The sequence below is a fragment of the Podarcis pityusensis genome, assembly GCF_964106645.2.
Source record: "Podarcis pityusensis genome assembly, chromosome: Z".
Taxonomy (NCBI): Eukaryota; Metazoa; Chordata; class Lepidosauria; order Squamata; family Lacertidae; genus Podarcis; species Podarcis pityusensis.
In genome coordinates, this window is record NC_138044.1 from 13,816,850 (window position 1) to 13,843,555 (window position 26,706).

The following is a 26,706-nucleotide window of genomic DNA, read 5'->3' on the forward strand; positions in this document are numbered from 1 at the left end:
ATGCTCCCAGAGAATAAACCAGAGACCTCATAGGCCGAGGACCCTAGGAGCAGGCAGGGTCTCTAGAACCAACATTGAGGATCCCATTGAGGGGCCCTCTGAGTTGAGACCAGCTGAAGAAGAACTGGTCAGACGAGAAGGTGGGGGAACCACACATAAATACACCAGCCTCAAAGGTTTGGGGTCAGACTGAAGAGCAACATCATAGCCTACACATGATGTAGCTACAATTGTTTTATGTTTAGTTTTTAGGTTGTAACAAGTGTTAAGTCTTGCTCCGAGTAGGCCCATTGAAATTGATGGATATGACTAACAGGTACCTTAATTTCAGTGGGCCTGCTCTGAGTAAAAGTTCAGCCCCATCTGCACTATACATTTAAAGCAATATTACACTACTTCAAACAGTCATGGTTTCCCCTAATTATTGTGTATGGAAAGGCTTGCAGAAACAGAATGGTTTTAAGCAGGCATCTAAAACAGGATAGTGAAGGCGCCTGCCTGGTATCAGTAGTCAGGGAGTTCCAGAGCACATATGGAACAAACATTGTGTGATTATCTTACACCTAAGATCACTACCTTTTTTGCTGACCATGTGCTTTTGCCTTTTCCAGCAACTTGACAAAGCAGAAATCCAACAGGTGCAGCTTTTTCCACTGCTCCAGGAAAACTTCACATACAGTTTATATGGCACAAGAGAAAGACCAGTTTGTTTAAGTGGCAGCTTACTCCTTTATCAGGGATAGGGAAGAAATTGTCTATTTTTGTGAGTTTTTTTGTATTTTAATTATAAATTACCTGGTTTGTACTTCTTCAACCAATATGCAAGCTGAATCACAGCTAGTCTTTGAAATTCACCCTTCTCCAAATTTTGTGATGCAGTTCCCCAGCTAACCAATGTTTACCAAAAAAAAATGCACATTAGGAGAAAGTGCGTAAAAATTAATCTATTAGTTAAAATAATACACAAAAGCGCATTATGTTAGAATTTTTATTTTTTTTAAAAAGGGTACATTCATCAAAACTGCATACTAAAATGTGTTTATAATGATATATTTGCACTAAAATGCTGGTGAATTTTCAAAAGGGTTTGTTTTCCCCAAGAGATTCACAAATTACTTCAGAAATATGGAGAACTGGATGTAAGATTATTATTAAGATTGGAAGAAAGAGAAGCTGAGAGAACCTAAATTGACAGAGCCGTCCATCCCTCTCCCCACCCCCTAATTCCCCCCAAAGTTGTACCACGGTGACACTAATTGCAAGATAACTGTAGCAAACAGGCAGAGGGAAGCGAGGGAACTACATTTCCCATCCTCCTTTGAGGCCCTCAGAAACAAGCAATTGGAAGATTTAAATAGACCAAGCCAGAAGCAACCAAACCTTTTGACTGGTCAAATTGCCCTCCTTTGATGCCTGCCTATTGGCTGCTTGGGCATTGATCAGGTGCCAGACTGGCTGCTGTTACTGTCATTTATCTCTTTCTTCTCTGCCCCTCCTCCTCCAAGCTTGGTGGGCCTGCAAAGTAAACAGCCATGTGCATTGAGCATTCCTATCTCTATATTTAACAGCTGCCCGTCTTACCAGGCTCATGACTTTTGAGGGAGGTGGGGTAGGGGCTGCTCAGGTCTTGGGGAGGGGTGAAAAAAAGAAAGAAGAAGTCTGAGGATTCTCTCTCTTTTTCTTTCCCCCCTTCTCTTTAAATTTCTTTTTTAGAGAGACCTGCACCATGCCGGCATCTCAAAGTCGGGCCAGGGCGAGAGACAGGAACAATGTCTTGAACAGGGCTGAGTTCATGTCTCTGAACCAGCCCTTGAAAGGTGCCCAAGAGCCCAGGAGCGCTGGCCGGAGGCAGAACAGCCAGCCCGGCCCCACTCCTGCCCCAAACGAAGGTGCCAAGGAGCGGAGGCAATCTCAGCAGCTGCCTGAGGAAGACTGCATGCAACTGAACCCTTCCTTCAAAGGCATCGCCTACAATTCCCTCCTGGCCATCGACATCTCTCTCTCAAAGAGGCTTGGGGTGTGCGCCAGAAACGCCTCGTCCTGGGGCAATGCCCGCTCCATGATCAACCTCATCGGGATCACCGGGCATGGGATCCCCTGGATCGGCGGCACGCTGATCTGTCTGGTGAAGAGCAGCACCCTGGCAGGCCAGGAGGTCCTCATGAACCTACTTTTGGGTGAGTCCCTTTGCACCTTCCCCCTTCTTCCTTTCCTTTTGAGGCCTATCTCCAGTGGTGCCCGGTGCCCAGTGGGAATGGTGGGGCGGAAGGCAGGGAGCCCGAACAGTAGGTAGAGTCATAGCCCATGACGAGCAGAGCCAACTAATTCTGGTTTGGTCCCCATCCTCCTCCCCACTGCTGAGTTCTACAAAGGCAACCCTGAGACTATAGAGGGGCAAGGTGACAGTCAGCGCTGCCTCCACCCCTGGACTGGTTGTGTGTAAGAAGACGGGCAGGAGGGGGCTTGCTGAGGGCAGGCTGAGGTTGGTGGAGCAGTGCCCCATTGGCCTGATGGACTAGCCTGCGCCGCCCATCGCCTCGCCATGTGGCTTAGCTGGCTTTCTTCCTACCCTCACCTACACTCCTTACCGTTCTTTGCTTTTGCTTTCTTGAGCATCTCTTGAAGTCATGGAATAGGGAAGATGGCTTTGGATGAAGACCAACATATTGTCTTAAGGTGTGGTGTAGTGGTTATTTGTAAGTCTACACCTTTGGAGGCCCATGTGCAGAGCAACAAGTGTCTGGTTTTAGCCTCCTTCCATTTCTCTTAAAAGAATATCAGTGTTGGTCTTTGCCCTTTCATGGTGGCAGCAGAACAAAAGTAAAATGACGTTCTGACATATATTCTTATTTGTTTGTTTTTTGTGTTGTTGTTGTTTGACATTGCATATATATCTCACCGGGATGCGGGTGGTGCTGTGGGTTAAACCACAGAGCCTAGGGCTTGCCGATCAAAAGGTTGGTGGTTCAAATCGCTGCAACAGGGTGAGCTCCCGTTGCTCGGTCCCTGCTCCTGCCAACCTAGCAGTTCGAGAGCATGCCAAAGTGCAGGGAGATAAATAGGTACTGCTCCAGCGGGAAGGTAAACAGCATTTCCGTGTGCTGCTCTGATTCGCCAGAAGCGGCTTAGTCATGCTGGCCACATGACCCGGAAGCTGTACGCCGGCTCCCTTGGCCAATAAAGCGAGATGAGCACCGCAACCCCAGAGTCGGCCACGACTGGACCTAATGGTCAGGGATACCTTTACCTTTACCTTATATATCTCACCATTTTCCTCCAGGAGCCCAAGGTGGTATACATTGTCCCCCTCCCATCATTTAATCTGCACAACAACCCTGTGAGGTGGACTAGGCTGAGAGGCAGTGACTGGCCCAAGGTGAACTTCATGGCTACGTGGGAATTTGAACCCTGGTCTCCCAAGTCCAGCACTCTAACCACTACACTACACTGGCTGGCTGAAAAGCCTAGAAAGCCAGATTCTGTCAGGCTAAACCCACAACCCAACAGGTTATGCCAAGTTCCCACTCAAAATCTTGCCAAGTTCTTATCAGAATCGTCCCCCAGCCACCATGTTCTTCCTCTTCTACTTCACCTCCTTAAACCTCCCATCCACATTCTCAGATCTCAATTCTGCAATATGGGTATGAATGATTATACTCAATGCTAGTATAAGCACATACTTTGCATATGTTCCTAACTTTGGGGAAGGGGTCTAGCTCCAGAGGATTTACATCGCATGAAGTCCGAGGTTCAATCCTGACATCTCCAGGTAGATACGCTGATCTTAAAACCTCAAAAGATGCTGCCAGTTAAGGTAGACAATACAGTAGTACCTCGGGTTATAAACGCTTTGGGTTACGCATTTTCAGGTTGAGGACCACGGGAAACCCGGAAGTACCAGAAAGGGTTACTTCCAGGTTTCGCTGCTCACGCATGCGCAGAAGCACTAAATCACGCTTCATGCATGCGCAGAAGTGCCAAATCACATCACGCACATGCGCAGCTGCAGCGCTGCAGGTTACGAACGCTGCAGGCTGCAGACATGCCTCCGTCACGGATTACTTAGAGGGAACCCCAAGGTCTGCAGAATATTTATGGCGGGACACTAAGGGGAGGAAAAAAATACCCCTCTCAAAATAACTGAACAAGAACTGAGTATACTCAGTAGCCACAGAATGCTGACCAACTATGAAAAAGGGTGAGAGTGAGAATGGAATGGAGAACCACAGAAATGAGTGCGGCTGGCTGGTACCTTGAATTGGAACCTTCTCCTCTGTAACATTTTGTTGTACCTGACAAGTTTCCATTCTTCAGTGGCTGCCAGGGGTGCTAAAACTCCATGGGTAGTGTACCTGATATGCATGTCAAAGGTCCAAGCTCAATTCTGAGGGCCTCCAGCTAAAACAAGGAAGTGATAGATGATAAAGATTAACCTTACTGTTAACCACATATGGGATTTTACTCTAGCTCCACCCTTCCTGGTTTCCATGGCTTCAGAGGTCATATATAACACCATCTGTGAGTGTTTCATGAGGATAATTGAAACATCTTAGACCAGCCTTTCCCCCAAGCTGATTATCCTCCAGCCATTTCGGACTACAGCTCCCGCCAGTCCCAGGCTCCACCTCTGAGCCATAGGCTCCTCCCCTTTAGTCTCAAGAGTCTGAGCCACAGAAGGCCTAGCAAGCCCATCTCAGTTATCCTTTAAATAGGGTAAACCATACAGAGGTTAAAGGGAGTTCAGGGATTATCATCCCATTAGGCATCTGGCTTCCCATTTGGGCATCTGGTTGGCCACTGTGAGAAGAGGATGTTGATTCCAATGGGCCTTTGACCTGTTCTAGCAGCCAGGCTCTTATTATGTTAGTATAATAGTGTGTGAAAACATGTTGTTGGGTTGTATACAACTAAGTTCTGCTTAGAGTAGACCCATTCAAATTAATGGAACTAAGTCATGCCCATTATTTTCAATGGGTTTAAAATGAGTAGGACTAGCAATGGCTATAACCTATTATTATTGTTGTTGTTGTTTTGTTGTTGGTGTGTGTGTGTGTGTGTGTGTGTGTGTGTGTGTGTGAAGGTGCTCACCAATACACCATCACCTTTTCTTTTGCTACTCATGGCAGCCATTTTGGATGGGCACCCACAGCACTTTTAACAAAAGTACCAGCACCTCATTTCTAACCATAAAAAAAAATCAGTCCTCCTCCTTCTCTCTTCTTCATCTTTGACCTTTCTTAGCACGCTTCAGTGATGTCTCGAAATATCTCCAGATAGGTCATTCCACGTCAGTTCAACGCAGTCATGTCACCCACCATCTCGGATTTTGATGAAACTTGGTGTACACCCTTCCCTTATGCAATCAAAAGTTTCTGATAGTGAAAATTATTGCAAAGATATTTTTTTTAGATTGATTTCACGATATAGCCAATTTTCATAGCTTTAAATACTTCAAAACTGAAAAACAAGCCTGCACTTTTGGGGGGGAAACCCTGTAATAACCAATATTATTTTAGATTTTAAGAGGAACAACAAAGCAATGGAAGCTCACTCCATCACATGGATTTGAACTGCCAACCTTCCGATCAGCAAGCCCAAGAGGCTCAGTGGTTTACGCCACAGCGCCACCCACGTCCCTGCATGTGTAGACCCAGCATCAAACCTTGAAATGGCTGGGCATCTGCCGAAGGACCACACCACAGGAAGGGGTGTGGCAAGAGCCACATAGACCTGCTGCACTGACGACTCTTTTACAAGAGCCCTGCAAAACCAGGAGACAACACAGCACATTTGCCAAGTCTCAGAATTTTGGAAGCCCTGTAGAAACATTTCTAGCTGTAGTTAGTGTGCATTAGCGTAGCTAAGGGCGTGTGGGAAGGGTGATCCACATTGGGTGGTAGGCTTACCCAGACGGCCCAACGCTCAACATGGGACATGGGTGGTACGCAGCCTGCACGCCCCCCAACCACCACCTCCACTTGGCTGTGGCTGCCTTCCAGCGGGTCCAGCACTGCCAAAAAAAAGCTACACAGGGTGTAGCACCAGGAGGGCACCCAGGAGGGATGTGGTTGGCGTGCACTGGCCTGCAGGTTTCCCTCCCAAGTCCCAGTTGCCTGGACAGAGGTGGCAGCAGTGCCCTTGATACCTGCTGGGCTGTGCCAGGTGGGTGGGCATTGCCAAGATGGAGCGAGACGAGGCGCCGCCAGGCCACATGAGTGCAGTCACGAAATCAGAATGGTGCAGGGCTTGGCTCGCTCACCCCTCCCCCGTGGGTAGATCATCCCATCCCCTTGGGCGGTGCGTGCACATGTGCCCCCATGAGCACCCAAACGGCTTGCTACACTGCTGTTAGTGTGGTGCACCAGAGGGAAGGGCTGCAGCTCAGTGACAAAGCATCTGCTTTGCATGCAGAAGGTCCCATGTTCAATCCCTAGCATCTCATGTTCAGAATATTGAGGACTGGGCTCTTGGTGTTTTTTTTAATGAAGGACAATAGCTCAGTGTTGGGGCATCTGCTTTGCATGCAGAAGGGCCCCAGGTTCAATCCCTGCTATCACCAAGTGGGCATGGGAAAGTCCATTGCCAGTCAGTGTGGACCAGGAGTAGCCAACATGGTATATTCCAGGCATTGTGGACTACAACTACCATCAATCCTAGCCAACATAGCTAATGTTCAGGGGTGGGAGGGAATTGTATTCCAAAACACACAGAGAGCATGTTGGCTACTGTCCAGTGTGGACAGCCTTGCACTAGATGGGTCAATGAACTGACTCAGAATCAGTTCCTACATTCTTAAAGCTCACTGGATAACCCTGGGATGATCACCATCTCTCAGCCTAACCTACCTCACATAAGGTGGCCTGTTCTGCATTGTCAAAAAATGAGAATTAGCACCACCAAAAAACAGAGGGCAAAGGGGGGGGGTGCCAATTTGCTTCAAATCTGCACATGGTAATTTATATGTGTAGGTGCAAATCTAACAGCCCTCCAAAATAGAGGAGAGCAATGGCTATCTCTAACCTCACAGGGTTGCTGTGAGAATGACCTTTGCCGTGCAGCCCTCACCTGGGCTGCTGCCACCGCCCTCAACTTCTTAGGGCGGCATAACTACCCTCTGCTGATCTTAACCTCCTGGGATGGTATGTAGGGTTGGTCTCCCAGATATTTGAGGCCTCAGTTGTTTAGGGCTTCAAGCACTAACTAAGCACCTTCACTTGAGCCTGAAAATAATCTGGCAACCAGTGCAACTGTTTTATGAGGTATAAATGGAAGACCAGCCAGTAAGCTAACCACTGCATTTTGGTCCAATTGACATTTCCAAGTTGTCTTCAGATAAAGAAATGATAGGTATCCTCTTGGGTTGGATCTCAGGGTTAAGTTGGCAAAGGAAAGAATGAGGGGGTTGAGTGCATTCTGGTTGCTGTTGTGGGCTTGTCTCAAAAAACAGCACACCCACCAGCTTTTATCATGGCACTTTCATAATTATTGTTGTTGTTGTTACTATTTAATTAGTATGTGACGTAGTGCCAAAGCGGGCTTCTAAATGATTTACAAAGTGTAAAAGCTTGTAACACAAAGATTAAAATATAAATACTGTACTTGTAATTGAAATACACAATGAAACAATCCTGTTAAAATATAATTATAGACATAATGAAACTATCCCATTAAAACAACACAGCATGTCAAATGGGAGGCTCAAGTTCTGATATCCAGAGAATGCCCCTGCAAATAGGTGCATCTTCAAAGCCAGCAGAATGCCAATAGTGATAGGGCTTCTTGTATTTCAGTGGGGAGTGTGTTCTGCAGCACAATGGAAAAGCCAACAGCAGAAAAACCTGCTGTTGTGTTTCCATAAGCCAATAACTACCAGGCCTTGGCAAAATTAACCAGCTTCCAATTGTAGTATCGCTACGCTTAAGGGCGCAGAGCCTAAAAGGCGTAGCATGGCTTGGGATGCTGGGCCTGACCCTGGACACCAAAAGGCTGCCATTGCAATAGGTTTACCCTGACCTTTGGGGCCTCTCTGGTTCTTCTGATGGTAAATTGTTTTAGCTCATTTCAATATTGTGTTTTTATATTGCTATGAAAGGCAGGTAAGGAATTCAATAATAAAAACATAACAAGCATGATGTAGTTCATGATGCTGCAGATTCCTCCCTGCATTGCAGGCATTTGAACATGTGCTGATTAGCCTAGCCACCCATCTGCCGGTCATCAGATGCCAGGATGGGTCATAGGATCCATTGCACAACCATTGCACAACTTCTTCTTTTTAAAATGTATTTTTATTAAAGATTTCTTGGTTTACAAAAATATGTGCAATGTCTCTTTTTTTCAAGTTGCATTTTCTACAGATCAGTTTCATTTGTTGAGACATTAGTGTTACATTAGGAAGAAACGAGGGAAAGAGGTGGAGGGGGGAATGGTGAGTGGGGTTGGGTGGTGATGTTTCTATTTTACTTAATGTATGTGTGGGGTTTTGTCTCGGCATTGCTTGTGCAGGTTCTCTTCGCTATTCGCTTGTGTTCCTTTGGTTGTGAGAGAGGTTGGGTTTGGCCTAGGGTGTGGTTGTTTGTTTGTGATTGGCTGTGGTGAACTTTGTTTTCATGTTTGAGTGGGGTGGGTTAGCCATATTGATTTGTATGCTGTTGGTGGATTCTTGTCGTTGTTTTGTTTGGCTGTGTATGTGATGAAGGGGAGCCATACCGGGGTGAAGGCAACTTCTTCTATTTGACCCTGTGTCAGTTTCAGTTTATTGGTTAATTTTTCTAGTAAGGCTGTTTCCCATACTATTTGGTACCATTGTCCATGCTTACTCCTGACAGGTCTCTCCAGTGTCTGGTTATGGTGTTTCTGGCTGCTGAAAGTAGGATGCACAACCCACTCTGAAGCTTTGACAGAGCAAAATGGATCCATTCGCTGGCTCCAAAACACCCTAGAGCTGTTTCTGTGATTATAGCTTCAGAGTTAGGTCCTGACATCATCCCACGAGTGTGAAACATTGCATCAAAACTAACCCTGTATAAGTTTCAAAATCCAGGCCTTTCAACCTTATTATGCACATGGGGGGGGGGGCTGTTGTTCTGGTGCTTTGCCGCTTGCTTGTTGTCGTGGCAATATGGGCCAATATGACCTGCAATGCAACCTGATACGGAAGGTTTTGTGTAGCCACCTCCTTGCACCAGACAAGTGACTCTGACCTGGTTTGAACTCGCTTTGCAGGGAGAAATTTATTGCTTTGTGTCCATTGCATTGCAGGCAAATTGGATGCTGAATTTCCAGGATTCAGGTGTGCCTGTATTCAGGGGGGCTAGGTTACATGGCCTGTGACGGGATCTGGTGGGACACTGTTGCTTTGGGAAATGAAAAGACAGATTGTTTTAGCTTGTCCACTTTTGGATTTTGACACACCAGGCAAAATTTCTGATGCAGTCACTGGGCTGAGAGCCAACCTCTGGCTCAGCCTTTGCAGCCAGGCTGTTGAAAAAAGGATGGGATTAGAGAATGGCTGGAGATAGCGTGCTCTCCCCACTCACTCTCTCTTTCTCTCTTATATATCCTCTGTTCTAGGGGGGAATGTCAATCAACCCAATCTGAGTTGGAAGCCCCATTAGCAGAAGATACGAGCATGTTCTCTTTCTTTCTCATCTCCCCTATGTTGGTGGAGTGGTAGTCAACCTAATCTAAGGAGGCTAACCTACTGACCATTAGCTTAGTAGGTAGCCCAACACAAGTTTCATTGGCGGCGTTAAAACATAACAAGCCAGACTTGCTTATTGCTGCTCCAAGCCACAGTCACTAGCTAACCTTAACCTGTGATTTGTTGTCGGCTTGCTGACTGCAAGAAACAACTAACCACACTCCCTAGGTCAGATGTTACAGCAAGGCATTGTTTCTTGGCTTATTAATTCTACCAGCAGCAAAATCTCAGGTAAAAAAACCACAGGGCTTTAACTAACTAAATTCTACTCAAAGTAAGCCCATTGAAATTAATAAGCCTAAGTTAATCATGATTATACATTTCAATAGGACTATGGGATAAGATGTTGGATAAAACCCATAAGTTCAAAAAATAGGCACAGTGCAGTATGATCCAGTGTGGTGTAGTGGTTAGAGACTAGAGCCTGGGAACGAACAGGGTTTGAATCCCCACTTTGCCATAAAGCTCACTGGGTTACCTTGGGCCAGTCCCTGCCGCTGATGCTAACCTACCTCACAGGGTAGATGAGGAGGAGGATCAGATGAGGGGGATCAGATGAGGAGGAGGAGACCCATGTATGAAAGGTGGAATATAAAAGCAGTGAATGAATGACAAATAAATAAATTTGCCTGCTAGAGTGGTGCTTGTTATGGGGATAACATTCTGCTCAGAGTTAGACCCATCAATGAATCTGTCAGTAATTGCCATTATTTTCAATGGGGCTACTGTTAATAGAATGAGGATTGTATACAGCCCGTAGTTTCTAGGTTACTTTTTATACACTGAAAAGTAGAAGAGATTTGTGCCACCTGTGTCTTCATGACTTTACCAGCCATTGCAGCATTTGCCACCCTCATTTCAGAACAGTAACAACCAACACATTTTAGGAAAAGGCCGATGAGAGGCAAGGGTAATGAATGGTCTAGAATAAATGTGAGTGATACACATCTAGCATTAAACTGTTCCACGCATCTTTATGACTGCATTTCAATAGCAATTTCCATAACACTTTTATTTTATGTGTGCCTAAGCATGTGTGCTCTCTGTTGGCAGTTGGGACACTGTACATAAAAACTCAATAATTCTCAAGTATCAGAAATCAATTTCAGAATAATTATTTCACACAGCTCTCTTCCTCTATGGTGATAACATAAATTCTTCTGCAGTAAGATGTTGGTGAATATACTGTGTGATATTACACACAGAATTATGGAAGGGAGCTTCTGAGATGGTCAGTGATGTGCATTCATGTTTCATCCTTGGCTCCATTGTTAGATTTATAAACGCAAGGAGGAAGATGTGCTTAATACCAGGCAACACTACACACACACACACACACACACACACACACACACACACACTCTTTCTGGGCTTCGCTTGACCTGCTGTGATCTCGGTAGGTGTGCAGTGATGTGGGATAAATTCCAAATGTTGTGCAGGCTGAAGAAGAGGCAGGCAGGGGCTGAGAGAGGGAATGCTTCCTCTTCTTCTCCTGGAATATGACGTCCCAACTCCTCACAGCCTCAGGATGTGAATGAGAGTATCTATTGCCATCAAAGATCACACCACGAATCTCACTCTTTTCTGTTCTCCTTGGAAACTGCGGTAAACACCTCGCCCCAAGTCCAGGAGATGATGCAGGCTGCTTACATTCTCTCTCTCTCTCTCTCTCCTGTCTCATCTGATGTATTAAATGCACTGACAAAGAGTAAACTGTGTCTGACTAGGACTGTCTTTGTATAAATAGGAGGAGCTCCTATTTTACTGCCACTGTAACTTGCACTTAGGGAGGGATGAATCTGTCAATTTCAGTTTGTCAGTTTTTCCAGTCTTAAATACAGTTAATAGAGTTCTTTAGGCTGCATTTTCTGATTTTAAAACATATATTTTAAGAAATCCCCATGAAAATTCATCACCATTCTTGTGCAAGTTTTATCAATTAATCACATGTTTGCAGGCAAATATATGCATTTTTGCAAGCAATTTCCTCAGCGTAATGCACTTCTTAAAAAGCTACTTGCGCTGATATATGCATTTTGATGCACATTTCCCACTAATGTGTGCATTTTTGTACACACTGCTTGGGTGGAGAACTGCACCACTAAATTCAGAGAAGTGCAAATTTCAAAGGGCAGCCATGTTTCACTTCACACATTGGTTGGCAAAGTGTGAATTAAGTCATTTCTCATTAAAATGCAAACAAAATAAAATCTCTCCACTATCCCTACTTGTAGCATAATAATGTTTAATCACCACCACTGCCATCATTCAAGACTCACAATTCACAACTTTGCTTGTGTCTATTTGCAATTCTTTCTCTCACTCGCATCCAACCATTTGCACTGTTTTGCACATCTACTGTTTCACATGGACTGTTCACTCAACAGCTTAAGAGCTGACTTGTCATCCTATTGTTTCCTTTCCGTATCTGCTCTTTCTGTCTCCTTGGCATTTTGTGTGTCCCTATGTTGAAAATAACTTTTGAGCAGGTGGAGTGTTTGCAGACATACCATAGCAGGCTCAGGCACTGGCTAGAGGGTTTGGTTCAATCAGCTGAAGCCAGAGATCTTGTAAGGCACAGCTGGTACGGCATCTACTTTGCATGCACAAGATCCCAGATTCAGTCCTAGCATCTCTGGATAGAACTGAGAGTGTCACCTGCCTGAAACCTTGGAGAGCAGCCAGTGTAGCAATACTGAGCTAGATAGAACAAGTGGTCTCACTTAGTATAAGACAGCTTCCTAGATTGGTATTATTGTTGTTATTACTACAGGCAGCAACCATTTTGCATGGGGGTTCCATTCCTGGGGGACGTGGGTGGCGCTGTGGTCTAAACCACTGAGCCTTGGGCCTGCTGATCAGAAGGTCAGCGGTTCGAATCCCCGCGGCGGGGTGAGCTTCCATTGCTCAGTCCCAGCTCCTGCCAACCTAGCAGTTCGAAAGCATGCCCCCCAAAAAAAAAAGTGCAAGTAGATTAACAGGTACCGCTCCGGCGGGAAGGTAAACAGCATTTCTGTGCGCTGCTCTGGTGTCAGTGTTCCGTTACGCCAGAAGCGGCTTAGTCATGCTGGCCACATGACCCAGAAAAACTGTCTGTGGAGTGGACAAACGCCGGCTCCCTTGGCCTGTAAAGCGAGATGAGCGCCTCAACCCCAGAGTCATTCGCGACTGGACTTAACTGTCAGGGGTCCCTTTACCTTTCTTCCATTCCTAGACTTCGCATACATCAGCAGAGCACAAATAACACCCGCCCCATTCCACCCTTTTCCGGGTCCAAAAGGAACCCAACGGTCAGCAGTCGTGTGTCAGCTGGACATGTGCAGAACGGTCGCTGTCTGTAATTTTGTTTCTCTTGTCAAGGCTAACTTGATTATTGTTTTGCTTTGGCTTTTAGGAAATATGCAAACCAATTTTGGGGGTGGGAAAGGGAAATCTCTGTGTTCTGTTCTTTACTTTAATAACTGATAGGTAGGTGCCTCTGCAAACATAGTTTCCCCCTAAACTGCTTGGGACCAGGTTGTGTGAAGAACCACCTGCAGCACTCTGAGCCTGCCTGGCCTTTAAGACTGGCCACTGGTAAGAGCCATCAGGCAGGGACGTTTCAGTGGTCGTTCTGTTTTTGTGGAACTCCTTCCATGGGAAACATGCTTGGCTTCCTCACTGACTGATTTTACATGGACTGCACTTCTGATTTTGTATTGTGAACCTCTCAAGAACCTGAAAGGCAGTTTTAACATTTCTGAAATAAATTATTATCCTTAGCCACCTTGCTGCTTTATCACAAGAGGTTGCCTAGTGACCACTATAGGCCTACTAGCCTGTCCCCCCAAGTGACTGGAATTTTGAGGCCTAGCAACCATTGTAGGTCCATCAACTGCTGTATCAAATGGCTGAAATACTGAGGTCATACCAGTTGCCTAGTGACTACTATAGACCCACCAGCCTGTCCTCCAATCCAAAGTATCAAGGTGGTCATAGCATCATAGCAGTATAGAATTGTAGAGTTGGAAGGGACCCCAAGAGTCAACTGGGCCAACCCCCTGCAATCCAGGAATCTGTAATGCAATAGATGGTGAAAATATGTGTCAAAAACTAGATCCTGGACCAATGACCATTTAGTGCAGTGGCTCATAGAGTCTGGTAGTGAGAGCTGTGAGGCAGGCGAGGAAGTGACTGGTTAAGATTTAACTTCAGCTGTGAATTCAGGAAATTTTAGGCCAGGGCTGGAAAACCTTAGCCCTCCACATGTTGCTGGACCACAGTTCTCATAATCTCTAACCATTGGTTGTGCTGGCTGGTGCTGATGGGAATTGGAATCCAACAACACCTGGAGAGCCACAGATTCCCCAGATCTGCTTTATGCCCCATTTGCAAAATTGGTTAATAACACAGATCTACCATAGGGGTCCCTTTACCTTTTTACCATGCAGGGTTGTCATAAAAGTGACAGATCATTGTATGCAAAGCACTTTGAATGCTCAGAAAGCAGCATAGAAATGCCTTCACATGGGAGGTATGTGTCATGTTCGCCAAAATCAGGGCATCAAAGGTCAGTAGTTATTTTCAGTACCGAATTACCAGAGCCAGCCTCAGCAGCTGGTACCCTTGTGCAGCTACTAGCGCCTAAGTGCCTTGGTAGGACTCGGGTGTGACACTCGGCAGTCCCACTCCCATAGTGCTTTGGCCCTCCAGATGTTACTAAACAAAAACTCATTAGCCCAGCAAGCATGGCCAGTGGTTAGGGATGAGGGAGTTGTCTTTCAGCAACATCTGGAGAACTAAAGGTTCCCCATGATAGCAAAGTCACTTAAATAAGGTTGAAGGAGTCCAGAGAGAAAAGTCTTGACAATACCTTACTGAGGAAATTGAGCAGGGGTGGGGGAACCAGGGGTGTTTTGTCCTTCTTACTTCAGGCTTTGAAATAACAGGGCAATGTACAAGCATACAGAAGTAAAACTCCATTGGAACCACACAGCCAGGCAAAGCACAATGCTACCTTAATGAAGATCATCCCACTCTGCAGGGTTACTAATCAATACCCCCACCTGTCTTCCTCTTCACTAGTTTTCTTTAATATCAGCAGAGTTAACCCCTTGGTGAATGATCTCTGCTGCGGGACTTCCAATGCCCCACAGGTGCTCTCAAGAGATTATTTGTTGGCGCATTGTGGGTCATTAAAATGCTGGGTGGTTCACCTGCCACCGAGTGGGATGCTGCTGCCTGCCACTACAGTTAAGCCCACCTTGGGGTACAGTGGCATGAGGGGCACACCAGATGGCACACTGCCTGTGCAGGAAGCTCCAAGCCAGAGCCAGTGCTGTGAAAGATTACAGGGAACAGCTGCACCTCCACTTCCTTCCGCAGCCCCCTTTTCCATTTATATTTCCACCCTGGTGTGAAATGTGATTTGCCTTAATAGCAACCCTTCCAGGCAGAACTTAGCAGGTATGAACGATGGCACGCCAGCTGAATCCCGAACGGAGTGTGGATAAATGTTTCTGTGATTCAGCAGAGCTATTGGTGCCGTCAGCACTTAAAAGCATCTCCTGCGGGGGGGGGGGGGTTTGACTATAGTTGAAGTCCCACCTCCAGTTTGTGACCTTGGCAAGGTACCCCTGCAGGGAATGGGGGGGACAGACAGAAAGGTTCCTCCCCCCACTGAGAGTGGTTTTGCAGCTGCAAGGAAGAGACTTCACCCGAGGGGGAACCCGTACGCATCTATAGCCTGCCTGGCCCTAATGCGACTTGACAGAAACATGAGCTGAGAGAAGAAAGGAAGAATGGAGAGAGGAGAATTCAGGATATTTCTTGAAAGTTGCTGAAGAACTAGGTTTTTGGGTGCAGGGCAGGGGTGTCAAGGAGAACAAGTCTAAAAAAAACTTTTTTTCTTTTCTTTTTTGCTGAGAGAGAGAACTGGATGCCAGGGTTAAATGCTAAAAATGGAACTTGGGGGACCTGGTCTACACAGTGCTCCCAAAAATATTGTGGTCTCACACTCTTAAGGCTTGAAACATGTCTTGGTCTCATGGCAGACACACCATGTACCTTCTAAGAGCACATAATCAACACTACATAGGAGTTCATTGATGGAGGCCAGCTAAAAGGCAAATATACTGATGGAGAATAGCTAAATGGAGCTTCCATGTTCAGGCACAGTATACCTGAAGGACCAGAGGCTTTCAGTAACCATCAGAGTAGCTTAGTTCTTTCTCGCTCTACTTCTGGGGTGGGGAAATTTTTTTGCTTTGAAGGCCAGGTCCTTACCAGCATTGGCCTTGCAGTTCAAATTTGACAGGTAGATGGGATGGCCCACTTGTCAGTCACACAGTGTCATTAAGAAACCATGAGATTAACAGGTGGGCCGTCCCATCCGCTTCTCAAAATCCTTTTCACAGGGTCCCAAGCCTGTGTACTTCCTAGAGGCATTGAAATGGCTACGTCTGGTTTGCCACAGTGAGAACAGGATGTTGGACCAGATGGGTGCCTGGCCTCATCCAGCAGGGCTTGTCTTACATTCTTGTGCTGCTGGGGAGAAAATTCTGTGCTTGGTCTGATCCAGCATGGCAGCACCTGCATAGTTACGAAAATGTCCCTTTTCTAGTGAGCTGTGCTGAATTGCTTATTCTACAACGTCAGAGCAGTTATCTAATGCAGCAGGCTTGGTTTGTTCATCAATCATTGTCCATCTCTAGGGAACTCTGCAACTACTCTCTGTCTTCCTCTGCATTCTAAAGACCTTGCTGCTGATTGCCAACTTATTATTTTTTATTGGGCTATGCTCCTCTGTCTTTAATAGCAGCATGGCATGCCAGAAAATTAAGGAGACGAAGCTTTTCCTGTATAGAGAATGAAGTCTGGGAAGAGATTCAGTTGCTCGATTTGTATTTGCTGGGCAACTTTCAAAGGCAGAGGAGCAGGGCCCAGGGGGAAAAGCTGGCCACCAACCTTCTATCTATTAATGTGTAGGGCTGAAAGCAGAGCTGGGGGAAATTCAGCCCTTGGGGCCAAATGCAGCTCTCCAGGCCTCTCCATCTGCACCTCGGAACTAACCCAGGTTACATCTCCTCAGCCACAAACCTTCTCCCGAAACCACATCCCCCACCAGATCTGCTCTGAAACCTCCTTGTTACAACTAATTCTATTTCCACTCCTGTTACTTTACAATTTATTCCTTGAATATGTAAGGAAAGATGTTGGAAGAGAGTCAACGGGAGGCTACTCTCTCAGGATGTTCCCAAACTGGCACTAATATAATAAAATGCTAAGCAGAAGATCAGCATCCCTGTGTAAGATCTCTTTCCACCACTCACCCTCCTGATGAGCTTTGTCTCTCCAGAACAGCTGCAAAGTTGCTGCGTTTCGCAGCAATCTGGGAAGAAGCCACACTAAAGTAATTGGTTCAGAGATACAAATTGCCTTTGCTCACAAGGGCACAGTGTGCAAAAAGAATGGAGGGTCTTGGGTCAGCCAGCCATTTTACTCGTTAGTCCTAATCATCTTGGACAGGGGAGTCTAACATATCTTATACTTCTCATCTCTTCCTTGACCCCATACCTCATAATCTTTTTTGATGATTTAGCTTATGAGGCAGTTTATACCCACTCACACACTTTAGCCCCCATATCTGTTAAATATTGTGGAAAGCTGTCTGTATGCTGTGCAATCTAGGCACCTCTTAAGATATCATAACCACATTTTCTGTGACGTTTCCTGAGATCAAGGAGCAGGTTTTTGTCTATGTTTGGATATGATTGGATGCCATCATGAATCAAGATGGTGGACTGAAACTTTCAAAACAGCACTGATCTTAACCAAATATTGCATTACAGTCCTTGAAATCAAGGAGCAGGTTTTCGTTTATATTTGGATACAAATGCACACCATTTTGAATCAAGGCGGGTGGCCAACAGGTTTTCAAAACTAATGTTTGGTTTCTTACCATTCCCAAGCAACTCCATGGACTAGGCTACTAATATCTATGGGCATGACCTCTTGTTTAAATAATAGCCCTTTTTTCCCTACTGTGAAATGTGTGTCTATGGTCACCTCCAGGTGATCTCTTTATTGGGTATTCATCTTGATTTGTTTCCACAATGTTTGTGGGGAGGTTAGATGACACTGGCTGTTTACTGAGCATTTATTTATTTAGAGCACTTATACCCTGCTCTTCAGCCAAAAACGCCCCCTAGAGTAGCTTACGTAAAATTAATTAAAGCAGGACAGTGCCTGATGGACCTGGGCTTTCGGCAAAGAATGAACCCTGCTTCCTATCTCTCCCAGTCAGGCAGAGAGCATTCATTCTAATTTGTCTGCGGGGAGTTTATACTGTGTTGTGTTGTTATCCCACATATTCCAATGCATTTCCCCTTCACTTTCCTTATCACAAAAAGTCCAATCTGGGGATGGAATGCCAAGTCAACTTTAATTGCACAACTTGGACCTGCCGAAATGTGACTGACTCCCATCTGAAAATAGCAGCCGCCTGGAAGTGTGCACTCTCTCACAATCTCAATCTCTCCCTCTATCATGCATCCAGACGGCTGACTTCTATTTTTATGAAATCATTGTTCCACCGTATGCTGCATGGGGAATTATAGTTAACCTTTTGAATTTTAAGGGTGTGGGGGGTATAGGAAAGAGGAAGAAATCTGAATTAGTTAAAGGCAAGCTTAACTAATTCTCACTTTCCAAAATAATGCACAAACTGATGTGCAGCCACTGTTTGAAATTTGCACTTCCCCAAGTTTTGCAATGCAGTCCTCCAGCCAAGTAACACATACAAATATGGATTTACTGGGATAAAGTGTGCATATAAATGCATATGTTAGTGAAACTAGTCTACAAAGGTTATATTACTGGAAATTTATTTTCAAAAATGTATGTGGCTGGTTAAAATGCATACGAAAATGTGTTTATTAGGGTAAATTCACTAAAATGTGGGTTGAATTTTCATAAGGACTTTATTTCCCCCCTCTCCTGCAAATTAACATAGTAATATGGAGAACTGAACTGGAAAAAAATGAGAAGTTGCGAGAAACCAAAACAAGCATGTTTGAAATTGACATATAGCTCCTTTTGTGTGTGTTCATTTTTTAGTGTTTCAGTCACACTAGTGGGCACAACACAGCTGTGTGGGTGGGAAAGAGATGGTGCATCTGAGCATGCCATTTAAAAATAGCAACACTATCATCTATCATTGTAGTCCATTTTTTAAAAATACACAAAAGCCCTTTTTAAACTTAGGCACTGCTGTCTGATGTTATCAGTAGAGGTGTGCTCAAGGGCCTGTGCGTCGATACAGCCACCCACCTAGCGTGTCATTGCACACATCAAACCCATGTCTCTTACAAAGACAGAAGAAGAGTGCCAGGGAAGCCTTCAGCCTGCCTGGTCCCCTCTAGATGTTTCAGTCTACAATTCCCATCAGCTCCAGCTGCATTAAGATGATCTACACCTGCAGAGATGGTTCTGCTTTTCTGCTCTACCACCAAGCAGCCAATTAACATTCGTATTTTACAAATGAGAAGCACTGAGACTGAGAGATTTTGCACACACACACACACACACACACACACACACACACACACCAAAATTGCTAGAAATTTTACTTGCCATTGTTAAAACTACTGGGAATCAGGAACACGTACTGATCTCCTGCAGCAAATCGCATAGGGTAGAACTCAAATCTAGCTCCCGCATACTCCCACCCATTTTTATTAGGAAAGCAGAAAGGTGCCTTGCAGCCAGCAAGTTAATCCATTGTCCCATCTAGCTCATTATCCTCTCCAACGAGTAGCATAGTTCTCCAGTGGCTTAGACAGGAGGTTTTGCCTGTCCTATCTGGAGATAGCATAGAATTCATCCTGGGACTTTCTGCGTGCAGAATATGTGCTCTGACACCGAGTTGCGTTCTGTCACCTTCAACAGCTGGGGCAGGGAGGAGGAAGATTATTACCCCATGGGATTCAAAAGCAACGCAGACAGTGTCTGGCCCTGGAATATCCCAGTGGCTCACAGTGACCCTGCCCTATAGCTGAAGCGATTGGGGCATGCAGTCCAGGCAGCCGAAGCCTTGGTTGTTGGTATGTAGGCCACATAAGGAAACTTGAGCCTTTACTCACAGAGTGACGGCACCAATTGTATCTATTTCTGAAGGCCTTGTGCCCCTGACAGGCCCGATTTGCTGTTGCCGCTGAACCTTCCCAGCAATTTGGTGAAACAGGCACTCCAGCTGATTAGAAACACCAGAACGTTTATGCCCTTGAACGATGTGCCATGACACAGGCTAATTGGAGGTGAAAGAAGAGTGCCCAAGGTTACTCTAGTGGGTCTGTGGTGAATGTGAGACTCTTTGTGTGGGCATAGGTCTCTTGAAGGCCTTAAGTATAGAGAGCCTGTGTGGAATAGGGAGCAGAGCAAGTGTTTCCAGCCTTTTGGGGCCTAGGGCTATGTTTGGAAGCTCAGGGAACTCCCCCAGGCACCACAAAATACCCATTTCACAGAAAGAGAAGCAAAGATGCTCAGAACCCCAACTTCCTCCGAAAAAACAGGAAAAACATCTACACAGTACATTCACACCCATACAAGTCAAATCCTTTCTGTTTTTTAAAAATGTGATGGGCATGGAGCTTTTGTGGGCACCAAGGACATGTCTGAGGGCACAATAGGGTCCCCAGGTGCTACACCGGGGGTCCCAAGAGCTAGAATGTCAAACTAAGACAGTGGGTGCCAGGGTTCAAATCCCCACTCAGCCATGTCACTCACTGGGCGACCTGGAGTCAGCTTCTGTATTCCTCAGCCTACCTTACTTCAGCACAAACTTTAGGAATTACTGGTCTACATTGTCTAAACAGACCTTTGGCAACCATCTTCCAAAGCCAAGCTACCTTTTGATTGACTGTCATTATCTTGTCATCGCTCCCCAACAATATTTGACAGGTGCATGTGTTTTCTCTCTTATATAATTCCGTTTATATCCCACTTTTCCTTCAAAGTGGGCTTTTGCCAACATGGCATGCATGATCTCCTCATCTGTTATACTCTCAACAACATTGTGATGTAAATCTAACTGAAAAATAGTGGTTGGCCCAAAGGCACCCAGTGAGCTTCATGGCTGAATGGAGTTTTGAACCTGGGTCCCAGTGCTATCATGGCACTATGTAAAAACTAAGCCCTACTTACACACTCAAAAAGTAAACATTTTCATGGTGTAAGTATGCCTTTCAGATACACACACACACACACACACACACACACACACACACACTTCAGCTGGAAGTCTGAGAGCGTTGCTTTAAATGTTTCAAGTGAACAAAATACTAATCAGAGGAGGCTGCTTGTTATTTGATGGTTACTAATGGTGGGTGTATCTCATGTTCCCACTTTTATGTTCAGTTTGCCGCATTTCTGAAGCAATCTGTGGATTACTATTTTTAAGTCACAAAAATTCACCAGCATTTTAGTAGTCATTGCTCCTAATAGACACATTTTTGTATGCATTTTTGCAAGCAATTTCCCCTAATGCAATGCATTTTCATATGTTATTTTCACTAATATATGCATTTTTATGTACAATGCTGTTTGCTTTTTGGTCAAAGAACCACATTGCAACAATCTGGAGAACTTCAAATTTGAAAGGATATTTGTGTTTTGGTTTACATATTATTTGAGGCAAATTACGTAGGTTTGCATTAAAATGTGAACATTTTTTGTTAGCCTTTATTTTTCAGTTTAGGGAAATGCTTGTAGCAAAGCATCACCATCTACCCCCTCACCCACCAAGAAACACTTCATGGATATGCAGTGTGAATTATAGTAAAATATTAAGCAGGTTTGGATAACACTTTTATTTTCATTATACTGTACCAGTTATGCGCCTTAACTGCCTTAACAGGTTCCCAGAGTGAACTGTGGGTAACCAGTGGTTAAAGGGTTACGCTGTGTTTTCTCGAATGTATTTAATAAACATGTACCATACAGTTTCAAAATTGCCTTCTGTCTTCCGTGTCTCTTAGTGCATTAAAATGTGAAATGAAATGAATTTCTACCCTAATGGTTACCACTTCAGATAATTATTTTAACCTTTTGCCTCAGACAGCTTGTCTCTCTAATTCTCTGCCTTGTTTTCTCTCTCTTCTGCTCCAGCCTTATTTCTGGACATCATCATTGTGGCTGGCTTACAGAAGATGGCCAAGCGAAAGGGCCCGTATGACGTAAGCCCAGGCCTGTTGGACTACTTGACCATGGACGTCTATGCTTTTCCAGCAGGACACGCCAGCCGAGCTGCCATGGTATCCAAGTTCTTCCTCAACCATCTGGTCTTAGCTGTACCGCTCCGGATCTTAATTGTGATCTGGGCCTTCTTGGTGGGACTTTCCCGGATCATGGTTGGGCGGCACCATGTCACCGACGTCCTTTCTGGATTCGCATTTGGCTATTTGCAGTTTAGGCTGGTGGAGGTGATGTGGATGTCTTCTAATACTTGCCAGATGTTGATCTCCATGTGGTGAAACAGCAGCAACGCACTGTCCTTTCCCCCTTATTTTTACATAATGAAGACTTGAATACACTTTTTAAAAAGTGAAGGATTTCGAAAACGAAACACGGTACACAAACCTCCACATGCTGGGAATGAGTATCAACTTCCACCAGGGTGGTGAAGACCTGGTTGCATCTATTATAGCACAATGTCTTGGGATGATTTCTTGCCGGTTGTGCTGCCAAGACCCACTGCTACATTTTGCCATGTTTTCTTGACTCCCAAGTGGATGGAAAATTAATTTGGTTGTAGGGAGAGAACACAATTACATTCTGTTGCTGTTTGTTTGTTTAGATGGCACGCTCTTGACACTGTTGGAATGCCTACCCCTTGTTGTTGAATGTGGTTGTGTATTGATTTTCTTTCGTGGAGGCCAGGAAATTTGATGTGAAGTGAATTATAAGGTTGCAATCTGGAGCTCTATGATTCAGTCCCTAAGTCATACTCAGGGTAGGCCCACTAAAATCAATTGACTTAAGGTCCTCATCTACACTAAGCATTTTAAAGAAGGACCGTGCCCGCCATGGCTTACCCCTATAAATCCTGGAAATGTAGTTTGTTACGGTGCTGAGAGTTGTTAGGAAACCTTTGTTGCCTTCATAGAACTTCAGTTCCCAGAGCTCGCTGCGAAGAGGGATGGACTGTTTAACCACCCTGGGAAATGTGGCTCTGTGAGGGGAATAGGGGTCTCCTGACAACTTGCAGCGGCTTTAACAAACCACATAATTCTTTAGGGGAAGCCATGACTTTTTAAAATGGCATGACACTGTTTTAAATGTATGCAACTTCATCACATCCAGCAATTTCAATGGGTCTACTCTGAGTAGGGCTAACACCAGCTATCTCTTAAAATTCCTTAAAGCAGCAAGATCTGAGGGCATTTATTTGCTCCTGTTGCTGTAATTAGCATGATTCTAATTTTTTCTGCTCAGCAGACTACAGATGGGTGACACTAGGGTGGCTACTTAACATAACACCGAAGAAAAGAGGACACAGATTCACATAAAATTTGCATGTACCACTTCATATGTATGCATGCAAATATAGTGAATATGGTTATAATTTAAATAGAAATACACAGACAGAGACTAGGTGACCTGCTTGTCTCAGGGCTAGCCATTGATGGATGGCTTCAAGGTGCTGGCCAGGATGATGGGAGTTGTAGTCCAAAACATGTGGATGGCACCAGCTTGGTGAAGAGTGAAGTAAGTTAGTGCTGAGTGAAACCATGTCTGCCTTACTTCTTGCTGCCTTGAGCAATTTAAACCTATGGTCCAGAATCCCAGATTGCAACTGTCACTCTCCCACCCTCTGCTGCAGTGAATTGCAATTCTATTTGGGTTACTTGCATCCATTGTCCCTCATGCAAGCCAGGCACAGAGCCAGAAATTAACAAATAATAAAGGATATGTCAAGTTTGGCAATGGGTTTCTTCCCCCCTTAATTCAATTAAGTATTTAAAGTCTTCTAAGGAGGAACCATTAGGATGGTGGATGCATCAGTGGTGGAACATCTGCTTTGCATGCAGAAGGTCCCAGGTTCAGTCCCCAGTGGCATCTCCAGGTAGGGGTGGGGGAGACTTCTGCCTGAAACCCTGGAGAGCCTCTGCCAGTCAGCACAGGCAATACTGAACAAGATGGGCCATTGGTCTGACTCAGGAGAAGGCAGCATCCTTTGTTTCCAGGTTGGTGTTGCAGGATTGAGACCTAGTGCAACCCAGAATGGGGTGAGAATGCATTTTAAAGACAAGGCGGATGTCACATCCCAGAATCTACAGGCCAAAAGGGAGAGGGAGTTAGCAGACCCACCAAGTGCCCCTGCTTTCCAGGGACATCCCTGATTGAGAGAAGCCGTCCCAGAATGTCCCGCTTTTCCTTAGGACATCCCTATTTTCATTGGAGAAATGTTGGAGGGTATGGAGTTATCCAGTTCCCCAAGCCATCTGAAGGCAATCCTGTTTAGGGAAGTTTTTTAAAAAAATATTTCATGTTTTATTGTGTTTTTATATACATTGGAAGCTGCCCAGAGTGGCTGGGGCAACCCAGTAAGATGTGTGGGGTATAAACAGTAAAATTATCATTATGGAATGGGATGTCCTGATTTTCATCAGAGAAATGTTGGAGGGTATGAGTTAGTTGAGAGTAAAAGGTAACCCATTGGGGATCAAATACGGTGAAACTGTCCAGAAATTACACACAGTGCAAGAGCGACTTCAAATCTCCACCAACTTCCAAGAGTTACTTCACACATTTAACCACAGAGGTGTGGCACTTTACGCTGGGGGCCAAATGGCCCACTGGCTCTTTCTATCTGGCCTGCAGGCCTTTCCCGAGGCCACATTCCTCATCACCCCTCTTTACCTGGCTAGCGTATATCCTGAAACACTGGTGATTTTTCCTTGCATGCTTGGATCAAGAATCGAGAGTGTGTGTGCACGCATATGCACATACACATGTGTAGAAACTAGCCTACTGAACAAAGGCAAAAGTTATATTCATTGCTCTACCCACTTTTGGCTTTGGTCTTGCCCACCACTGGCATGTGGTCCCAGAAGGTTACCCCGATGGGAAAGTGGTGCTTGGCTTGAAAATGTCCCCTACCCCAGTGATAAGATATACACTGGCTTGGCTAACAACCTTTATAGGCAATGCCTGTTGAGGTAGGTGCAGGTAGATTTTTAGCTGTGGCTGTTTTGTGATTGTTTGTTGTTGGGTAATCAATGCGAGAAGCAAATAAATAGAAAATCTATCCCTGGCATACAAGTTGCCCTCTCCCCAGGAAGTCACCAGAGAAGCACTAGCTTGCAAAGCAGACAGAAGGAATCCTATTGCAACCGAGATGCAGGAGGGGATCCTATGCGGCTTCTCCTCCTGCCAAAAAACAGCCACCACTGCTGGGACTCTTAAGCTGGCCAGTTTACACCATCAGCAGTTCCAAGCCCCAACACTTTCCCTGGGCTCAAGAGCAGCCCAAAATGAAATAAAGAAATCTCCATCCTCTCTGAGATTCCTCTCACCCTCAACAAATTATTCCCCCTTCAAATAATTATCTTGCCCTGCTACAAGCTTCACCTTCCTTGAAGATTCCCCTGAATAATTTCTATATTGATTAACTCCCCCCACACACCCTAGACAGATTTGTGGAGCAGAAGGCTACCGATGACTGCTAGCCACAATGGCTATGCTCAGCCCCCATATTCAGAGGGAGTAATGCTTCTGAATACCAGTTGCTGGAACCTGCAGGAGGGGAGAGGGCTGTTGTGGTCGGGCCCTGCTTGTGGACTTCCCTCAAAAATCTGGTTGGCCTCTGTGAAAATAGGATGATGGACTGGATGGGCCATTGGCCTGATCCAGGAAAGCTCTTAACAAGTTATTATGGAGGGCCACAGGTTCCCCATCCTTGGAGAACAAGATGGAACCCTGCATGTGAGAGTCCCTGCTTGTGGCCTATACCTTAGCAAAATTATTTCTCCCACTAGACCTGCATTTTTTAAAATATTTTATTACAGGGTATGCATTTTTAAGCTGCCACAAAAGCAGCAACTTCCTTTGCTAACTAATTCTGGTTCGGTGTCATCCCAAGTTCTTGAGTCACTTGGTTTTTTCCACTCTCACCCACTCACTCTGGGTTTTTTGCACATCTACACACAGGGGTGCCAACTTGAATAAAATATTGAGGGGGGAGATAAGCCCCGCCTCGCATAATCAGTCACATGATACAGTGCATGCACACCATTTGAATGGCAATGCCCATCAACCTGGGGGGTTGACCCCATCAATATTTTATTGGGAGGCCAAAGCCCCCTCGGGCCCTAGGAGTTAGCTCCTATGTCTCTACCTTATTGATTGTTTCTCCCACAACAGCTGGTCCCCTTTTTCTTCACTGCTGGCCAAATGCATCTTTCTCTGAAGGATGCTGTTCTGTTAGCATAGCCAATAAGCTCTCACTCTCTGCATCCGGGTTGAGCTGCTCTGTTCTGTGATTTGTGGCTTGCTCTCTCTCTCTATCAGCAGCGAAAGAAACTGCATAGTCATCGGTCATTTGCAAGCCTTATTTCCTTTTTCTTTACATCTTTGCTTCCTGTGTGATGACATCTTTCACTTAAAGTGGCAGGCATCGTCCTGGCACCCAGGCTGTCTCAGAGGTCCAGAGAGGGCAGGGCACTGCTACTTTGGGCCATAAGACCGTAAAAAGATGATACTTTAAAACAAAATAAAACACAAGGAAGGAAGGAAGGAAGGAAGGAAGGAAGGAAGGAAGGAAGTGTTTTTTTCCTGTAATCAGCTGGTCTGGACACGTTCATCATGGCCTAATCTTGTTGTCAGACTCCCATCAGCCCCAGCCAGCATGTCCCAGTGGTCAGGGTTGATCAGAGTTGGTGTCCGACAGCATTTGGAAGGCACTACATTGGCTACCTCAGGGTTGCTGGGTCTGAGCTGCCATTTAAATGTCCCACAATGCCGTC

The 26,706-nt window shown here is 45.3% G+C and overlaps 1 protein-coding gene across 1 annotated transcript; it reads left to right on the forward strand.

Annotated features, from left to right (window-relative positions):
• Positions 1–1,543: 1,543 nt before the first annotated feature.
• PLPP7 (phospholipid phosphatase 7 (inactive)) lies at positions 1,544–23,665 on the forward strand. Its single transcript, XM_080989665.1, has 2 exons — positions 1,544–2,177; positions 21,848–23,665. The coding sequence occupies exons 1-2, from the start codon at positions 1,727–1,729 to the stop codon at positions 22,210–22,212; spliced, it is 816 nt and encodes a 271-aa protein (XP_080845791.1). The 5' UTR covers positions 1,544–1,726; the 3' UTR covers positions 22,213–23,665.
• Positions 23,666–26,706: the final 3,041 nt, after the last annotated feature.